Source organism: Hordeum vulgare, chromosome 3H (genome assembly GCF_904849725.1).
Source record: "Hordeum vulgare subsp. vulgare chromosome 3H, MorexV3_pseudomolecules_assembly, whole genome shotgun sequence".
NCBI classification, from domain to species: Eukaryota; Viridiplantae; Streptophyta; class Magnoliopsida; order Poales; family Poaceae; genus Hordeum; species Hordeum vulgare.
This window is the reverse complement of record NC_058520.1, coordinates 586,110,703-586,119,571: the sequence shown is the minus strand read 5'-3', so window position 1 is coordinate 586,119,571 and position 8,869 is coordinate 586,110,703. Positions and strand designations below refer to the sequence as shown.

The 8,869-nt window shown below is 42.4% G+C and overlaps 1 protein-coding gene and 1 pseudogene across 1 annotated transcript; one reads left to right on the top strand and one right to left on the bottom strand.

The window, feature by feature from the left end:
- Positions 1–2,335: 2,335 nt before the first annotated feature.
- LOC123445375 lies at positions 2,336–3,919 on the top strand. The gene has a single exon (XM_045122349.1). It carries the CDS (start codon positions 2,427–2,429, stop codon positions 3,672–3,674), a length of 1,248 nt encoding a protein of 415 aa, XP_044978284.1. The 5' UTR covers positions 2,336–2,426; the 3' UTR covers positions 3,675–3,919.
- Positions 3,920–3,931: 12 nt separating this feature from the next.
- LOC123445376 lies at positions 3,932–8,045 on the bottom strand (annotated as a pseudogene).
- Between the last annotated feature and the right edge of the window lie 824 nt (positions 8,046–8,869).

Here is an 8,869-nt window from a genome sequence, read left to right as displayed (position 1 = left end):
GAGGATATAGCGGCATCTAGATCGTGTAAAATCATCTATCTTATTTTAAAACTAGACTAATACTGTTGGCATGCACCCATATGTCAAGCAGTCTAATGAAAGTTTTTTCTCGGATAACAGCGAATATATATCAACGTCATTATAACATAGTTGATGCCACCATGATCGATGACTATCGGTCATACATCATCTCTCTTTAGAGCATCTCCAACAACTTTTGTATATTGGATTGTTAAAAACTTGTTATAGCAATAGGAGAGAGAAGGTTTATAAAACCAACATGTTTGTTTTCTTTGGTAGCCTTTGTTTATTGGATTGCTATGTTTGCACAAAACACACAATGATATGTGGGAACACATTTGTCATACATCATCTCTCTTTAGAGCATCTCCAACAACTTTTTGTATATTGGATTGCTAAAAACTTGTTATGGCAATAGGAGAGAGAAGGTTTATAAAACCAACATATTTATTTGCTTTGATAGTCTTTGTATATTGAGTTGCTATATTTGCATAAGACACACAATGATACGTGAAGGCACATTTGTCATAGACACATCGTACAATAACATTCATGTGGGGACATGTTCATAGGTAAAAACTAGCAAAAGTGCACGTGCGTTGCAACGGGAGAAAAAAATTCATAATTTCTAATGATCATGATCACATTTCGTTGCATCACGAGATACAATATCATTCTCAAATTGGCGAAATCATGAACAATGTTTGAAATCACGAACAATTTTGTAAATTCGTGCACATATTTGAAATTGCGAACAAAATACTATTACAAATTTCCAAACATTTTTTAAAATCAAGGTCAATTTTTGAATTCATGTACCTTTTATGCTATTTGCAAACATTTTTAAAAAATGTGATTTTTTAAAAATAATTTTTGTGAATTGAGAAATATTTCTAGAATCAACGAACATTTTTTGGAAATTGGGTGGAATAATTGCTGAATTTCCCGAACAATTTTTTGGTTGGACAAACATTTTTTAATTTAACAATTTTTTTGGAAATGCATGATCATTTTTGAATTAGCAAACATTTTATGAATGATTAACTAATTTTTAAGCCATGAACAATTTTTGATTTTTTGTGATATTTCTGCATTGATGAACATTTTTTGAATAGGCAAAAGTATGTTCAAATTTCATTGAAAGTTTTTAATACACGTACTTTTAAAAGTCTTACGAACAATTTTTGTGTCCCAAGCATTTGTTTTAAAAATGTTGACCATTTTTTTATTAGTCATTGATTTTATTACAAAATTGCAAATAATTTTGAACAGTTTTGTAAACTCGTGCACTGCTAGAGTTTGAAAATCGCAAATAATCATTTCTTGGATACTCTTCGAGAGTTTAACAATTCATTTAAAGTATTTTATAAAATTATCAAAAGACTTGAATTGTAATGATTTCGGTTGTGTAGTATTTTTATCAAAAGGTTGTTTCATTTGAGGGATTATATTTCATTTCCAATGTTATTTACCGTATTTCTATTCTTCTCTTGCTCTGTATCTCTTTTCTGAGCGTCATCTATGTGCATATGTGCCTTCTTCACCCATATGCGCATACCAGCCAGATTTGCCGTGCTGGGAGCCGGCTGTCCGGCGTGCGTCGTTCCCAGGCTGCCTACGTGTATCTCGCGCATGCAATAGAGGACATGACCCGCGCGAGTCACCTGAACCGCCGGATCCAGAGCCGCTGCCCGCTGGTTCTTCTTCTTCCTCCTCTCCAGATCCATAGCGAGACGAGCCACCGCTGATCCCGATCCAGAGCGAGCCGAGCCAGCGCGCCCCTGCTTCTTCTTCTTCCTCCTCCTCTCCTCTCTTCTTCTCTCTAATCCCTCTCTGCCTCCCATTCTGCAGGCGCCATGGAGCTCCGCCGGTGTCCCGATCTCGCCTCTGCTTCATTCCAGCAGGGGACGAATGGATCCGGGGTGTCTCCTGCCAGATCCGGCCTCGTTCCTCCCCTGCATGCCCCTGACATCGCCCCGCCGGTGTTGTGTGACGCCGTCCTGGCCATGCCTCGCTCGGGAGGTTGGTGACGACCCACCCCTTGAAGCCTCCCGTGGGCAGCGGTGCCTTCGTCCTCGCCAGCGTGGGCAGCGCGGGTCCCTGCCATGGTCGCCCGTGTAAAAAGGACCGCGGATTGGATACTTAAAAATACAGGGTCTTTTTATAAAAAACGAAACGTTTTCTATTCGATTCACTTAAAACTGTAGTGCGGGTTGAATAACAAAAATGATAGGGGCTATTTTACAAAAAGATCGCGACGGACGATAGAACGCGCTTTATTATTAAGAAGAGATGGACACTGTTTCGAAATAAACCCCTTCGTAGTCCAAACCCCTCTCACCCTTCTCTCCTATAAAAAATCCCCCAAATAAAAAAAAAATCCCCCAAATCTGACCGGCCAAAACATGGACGGCGATGTACTGCCGCCGGCAGGCCCGGCCCCATCGGTGGCGTCGGTGCTCGACGACGACGACCTCCTCCGCGAGATCCTCCTCTGCCTCGGCTTCCCCAACCTCCTCGTCCGCGCCGCCCTCGTCTCCAAGCGGTGGCTCCTCCACGCATCCGACCAGGCCTTCCTCCGCAGATTCCGCGAGCGCAACCCGCCCCGCCCGCTCGGCTTCTACGCCGGCTACCCCGGCCGGTATCAGTTCGTGCCGCTCCCGCAGCCCCCAGAGCTCGCCGCCCTCTCGCGCCGCCCGGCTTCCTCCTGCGACGGCCCCTTCGCCCGCGGAGCCGAGCGACTCGTCCACTCCCGGAACGGCCGCCTCATCACCGCGTTCCGCAGCCGCTGGCGCCAGCTACGCGGCGGCAGATTCAAGCACTATCTCCTGGCGCCGCTGCTCGCCGGGGAGTCCCCAACCGTCCTCCCACCGCCGCCGCCGCCCGTCCACGAGCGCGCTCAAGAGAGATTCACCCAGATGTTCCTACCCGAGGGCGGGGGCCGCGACGGCATCACCTCGGTGCATCTCTGGATGGCCGGCCGAAAAATCTATGCGGAGGTGCGCGTCCTGGGATCCGACGGATGGGGCGTCCCTGCCACCGCAGAGATAGACATAGAGCTCCCGCATCCGCATGCCACAACCTTCCTGGAAGAAATGCTTCCGCCCGTTCGTGGCAAGGTCTTCATGGTGACCACCTCCGGGTACACCCTGGGTCTTGATCTGGCCACGTCAACCTTCTTTACCCTCGAGCTCCCAGTTGGAGTGCGGCGTGGTTACCTGCTGTCATGTGCGGAGGATTCCGGCCTTTATCTCGTCAGTGCACACGGATTTCAGCTCAGTTTGTGGCTGAATAGGATGACAGGTGACGGCAATGGTGCAGCTGGTTGGTTGCTGGTGGACACATTTAATATCCGTGAGGGATGCACACGTTTTGCTGGTCAAAATCTGACTTCCATGCCACAAGATGGTGATTTTCTTCGTGTTGCTGCAGTCGGGGATAATGCTGAGTTTGTATTCCTGGACTATGCAACATATGGTGTTGTCCTTTATGTTCATCTGAGGAGCAGGGTGGTTGAGAAGGTGTATGAGCAGCCACCATATGGCCATGGTAATGTTCATCCGGGTATAAGCCGCATACATATCTCCCCCTTTATGATGATGTGGCCGCCTGTTTTCCCTGCACTGAAAGGAGGACATGATCAAGGGCAATGATGGCGGCATGTTTGATCTTTGTTATAGCGTCACTGGGTACGACTTCTATAATAGCAAGTTCTGTTTCTCTGATGAGGTATGGAAATGGATGAGGAATTTATATATTCAGATGGTTCTGTCTGCATCTCGTCTAACAATGTTACTGTGTTTAACTCCTTCAGTATTTCTCATTGCTCTGCAATCAACATGTGTAGTTCTGTCTGCTATTTGGTCAATGAGTATGAGTAATAGGCTCTTGGCTTGTACTTGGTTCCGAGTTTGTTAACAAATATTAAGACTAACATTGCAAATGTGTAGACATTTGTGCCACGTCATATAACACTATATGTTGTGGCCATTTAAGTTGGATCTTAAGAACCTGAAGTTTGCAGAAGTGCATTGCAAGTTATCCAGCAGAACTACACTGAATCTAGAGTCTTCTAAGATTGACCACAGTGTGTATAAGATATTACTTAGGCCTGTGCCAATGCTAGTTTCTTAGCACGGTTTCATATGCATTTTGCTGACGTGGCATACTAGTTAATGAAGAAAAAGAATGGGGTTGTATCTTAGCTAACATACAACCCTTGCACGTGGCCATAGGCAAAAATGGTTTTAGCCCAATCATATGTATGCATTACCCCAAATTATTAAATGTAGATACAACTCATAAGAAACAATGCATTGACATGGTTGTATCTTAAATTATTAATGCTCCTATGATAACGTGATAAGAGACGATGCACTGGCACAGGCCTTATATGCTCACTTAGTCATTACTGATGATTTTATGGCAATGATTACTTGATTAGTGCACAGATGGCCAAACGCAACTGGAAGAGAAATAACAGAAAGTACAGCTTGTAGCACAAGTGCTCAAACTGCTCATATAGGTTCCTGGCCATAGCTAACTGTATGCTTTTTGGTCCCTCCCAAAGGCTAATACTTAGTCTCCCTGGTTTGCCACACCTCACAGTGATTCCCTTACACCTCAATTAAGCCTGAAATACTGCACCTACCACTTTCTCCTCGACTTATAGTTTTCTATCAATGCCGGGCCATCTCCCTCACAAAGCTCAAGAAATAACAGCATATTGCTAGCTCAAGTGAAGTAAGCTGATCAGAGTTTGGATCTGAAGAGAGTATGATTCACGGACTTTTGAGGAACATGAACTATTGACAATGTTTGACAAGTTCCTTAGCTCTACATGATTGTTGTAACTAATCCCCCTTGAGCTGTTGACACTTCAATGCTAATGCTTCTTCTCAGAAACAAATGATATGTACTAGTCTCATCTCTGGTGGGAAACAACAACCACTACTTACTGGGAAGAACTTCCATCAACAGTGAGTGGGGAATACAGATCTAGCTATGCAGCATTTTGGTTTGTGTCATTTTTGATTTCCTGGAAAACCTGCAGGTGGTTCTGCAACCTCCATCGTACTGTGTTCGCCGTGTTCCTAAGCCAGTGGTTGGTGGCCTTGGTGTGACTAGCACCCCCGAGAGTTTCCATTGTCAGCAAATGATACATGACAGTGGAAAAGTGAACTCTGAGCTGCACTGCTGCTCCATGGTGTTTGCTCGGTGGCTCGAGCTTTCTCACTAAGATGAACCGTGTTAAGCCTTTGGCAGACTCGATTGCTGTGGTCTTGAATCATCTGCTACTTCCATGCTGGAGCAGGCCACACAAACTTCCGGTTCACATTCTTGTCTGTCGAGATTCTGGAGGCATTGCATCTCCATGAACCTGCTGATGTACTTTGTAGCCGCACATCCTCAACCAGTGTTTCCAGGCTGCTGCTTTCTTGAGAGGATAATGGTGTTCTGTCCCTCTGCTCACCTGCATGCTTGCTGCTCTCACCTTGCACAGTAGTGTTCTCAGCCCACATTTTTCTTGCATATGATTTTTGCTAGCATCTATGGTGCCCTTAGGGTTTGACAACCATTCATCTGAGCTAGGAGTCTGAACTTGACTTGTGTACTGATATTTGTTCTGTTCTTATTAACTAGCTACTTTCTTAGTTTCTCAAGCAGACTCTGGTGTGCCAGCATCATTGAGAAGTCTAGAAAGATCTTGGTTCTCCTCCAGATATTGTCCATTCTTCTCTCCATCAGTAGCGCCCAAGATTTCTGGTTGTTTGCGCTTCAGTTCAGTTATCGGAGACAGAAGCGCTTTGAGTTGCAGTCCTGATGCTTGTCTATATTTGCCGAAACTGAAATTAGTGGTTCTTCATAATTCAATTGATTTGAAGATGTAGAGAGTATTTGTGGATGTAGATATTCAAGGTTCTTCACATCAGTATATCTGAGTTATGGGAGAAGGGAGTGTTTGTAAGGGCATGTACAATGGAGGCAGCACCTAGGTGCTGCCCCATGCCTCCACGAGAGCATGAACGAACATAGACGGTGATTTCATCTAGCAGCTGCCCAACTTGTGGTTCCAAACTGTCATCATTAGTGATCTTCTTTTTCATCTTTCTTCTTAGCTTTTCACAGTTTGTTTCCTATATCAGTACTAGCAAGAGCAGCACACTACACATGCTTGCTTTTTCCCTCACTTTTTCTACCATTCTCGGCGAGGAGGCCGGTTCTTCTGCAAGAGACCGCTTTGGCCTGCAAGCAGCATGCTGGACCATCCGAGCCTACGTGTATAGCTGGGGCATCACTCCACGGTGGAGCGTTGGTCATGCCCTAAGTCAAGCTCCCTAAGCATGTAGCCCGGGTAACAGATCTCTTATTGTTTTCATCATTGCAGTTGTAAGGTATAGCTGCATTCGAAAAAAAAAAGTTGTAAGGTATAGCTTGGAGGAGGTATTTAGCTTGAGCTACCTTTCCAATCTAAATCATGCAGATGGCTGAAATACACTCTTTATTATAATCAAGTACTATAGCAAGGGCTTGCCTGGAAATATTGCCTGAGGTTATGACAGAAATAAAATAGTTCACTTCTACTTTTATCAACATTTTATCAGTGCTGAGAAGAGTCTTTTTTACTCAAGAGTTGGCAATAATATTGAGAAGAGTCAGTACTTTCAGCTTCCTTGTTGCAGACTCAGAGAAATACAATGTTGGCAATAATATTTACTTAAGTATTTTTTACAAATAACACCAACATAGGATTGAGAATTTAAAGGGAATAATACAAACCATGTGCCATATAAATCTGCTTTGTAGGTCCATCGCAAGATAGATATACCTGTAGAGCATCTCAGCTTCCTCATAGTTCTCAGCCTGCATATAGGTGCAGAGTGATGTTTGCAGAGACTTAGACTGCCAGCATTTCAATCTGCTCTTTTGTCCTACTGCATTTGTGGTTTAACATAAGTTTGTTTTGTATTAGAAAAGAAAACCTTGGTTAAATTTTCATCCGAAAATCTATTGTGGGTTTATTATTAGCTCATGGTTTTTTCACATGGGGTTGCGCAATATTATACCAAACTCGTTCATTATCTATATCTACTAGTATAAATTATCAAACCATAAAACTGGCTTGGGCAGAAAGTAAGCATATATACATAATTCTCGTTCATTATCTACTAGTATAATCAAACCATAAAACTGGCTTCGGCAGAAAGTAAGCATGTATACATAATTCTTTTCCAGGACTGGGATACCTTGTACAGGTCAATAATAATATTGTCAAGAGACTCCCGAGCTTCACCGGGACAATAGTCACAGAAGGATCACTTTGATGGCCTCTTGAGCCCGATCTGCTTGTGAATAACTGCCCAGAACACTACGAAAACACAACACATGTAACACAGGGAGAAACATTTTCACAATATAACGTTGAGAATAGCAAAGCTTAAGGCAAAATGAGCATCTGTTACAGCTACTAGTGAGACACAAACATAAGGAACTACACCATCAAATCTTGTCACACAGTTTCAATGTAATCTCTTGATACAACATATTTTTTTGGTAATATGAGCACCCAGTCATGTAGAAGGATTAACACTTTCGTGCCAGTTCACGCTAATGTCGTTTACAAAATTTATCCTATGAGTAGCATTATTTCTGCCTGGCAGTCTACCTTCATCTTTCTCTATTTCTGTGCAGTTAAAAGATATCCTGACAGGTGGATATATGGAAGTTGCTGTGGAGCAACCATAACTACTGTTGGATTACATCGTCCTCGGGTTCTTCCTGCATACTACTCTTGGATTAGGTCAATTTAGCATCTCACGGGATTCATCAAGCCGCAGTCACTGCAGAATACCATCACAACGCATCTGATAGAACGATGTCATGTTGACATTGCATATTTATTGCTATTTGCTCGCAGGAGGAAACTGGACGCATATGAATTTTCACAAGAGAAAGTTCTAGTCTTAGGCCCTGTTTGGAATCACCCAGATTATATAATCTGGTTTTTATAATCTATTGTATTTTCAAACAGGACAGTTTATATTGTAGATTTTATAAACTAGATGACCAGATTATTATAATCTCATAATCTGCTCTATCCCAGCTAAAATGAGATTATGGATTACAAATGATGTGTTACCCTTGTAAACTTCAAGAGAATTACGCAGTGCCACCGCCACTTTCCTATTTTTCCTTGTAAACAAAGGGCAAACATGTCATTGTACAATTTAAAAGCTGGTTTATAGTTTATATAATCTGGCCTCCAAACATGCTCATCTGGATTATTTTTATAAATCAGATTATATAATCTATGTTCATAATTCAGATTATCATAATCTATTATGGTTTCAAACACGGCCTTATGCCCTGTTTGGAACCACCCAGATTATATAATCTATTATATTTTCAAACATGACAGTTTATATTGTAGATTTTATAAACTAGATGACCAGATTATTATAATCTCATAATCTGCTCTATCCCAGCTAAAATGAGATTATGGATTACAAATGACGTGTTACCCTCATAAACTTCAAGAGAATTACGCAGTGCCACCGCCACTTTCCTATTTTTCCTTGTAAACAGAGGGCAAACATGTCATTGTACAATTTAAAAGCTGGTTTACAGTTTATATAATCTGGCCTCCAAACATGTTCACCTGAATTATTTTTATAAACCAGATTATATAATCTATGTTCATAATCCAGATTATCATAATCTATTATGGTTCCAAACAGGGCCTTAATCTAGCCTGCTAGTTTCTGTGATTAGTAGTAATGGAAAACAGAATTTGCATTGTGTGAAATTTTTGCCAAGAATATATTTTTTACAGGAAAGTTTCCAAAAG

Coding starts and splice junctions, on each gene's coding strand:
- LOC123445375 (XM_045122349.1), top strand. CDS start 2,427: ATGGACGGCGATGTACTGCCGCCGGCAGGCCCGGCCCCATCGGTGGCG.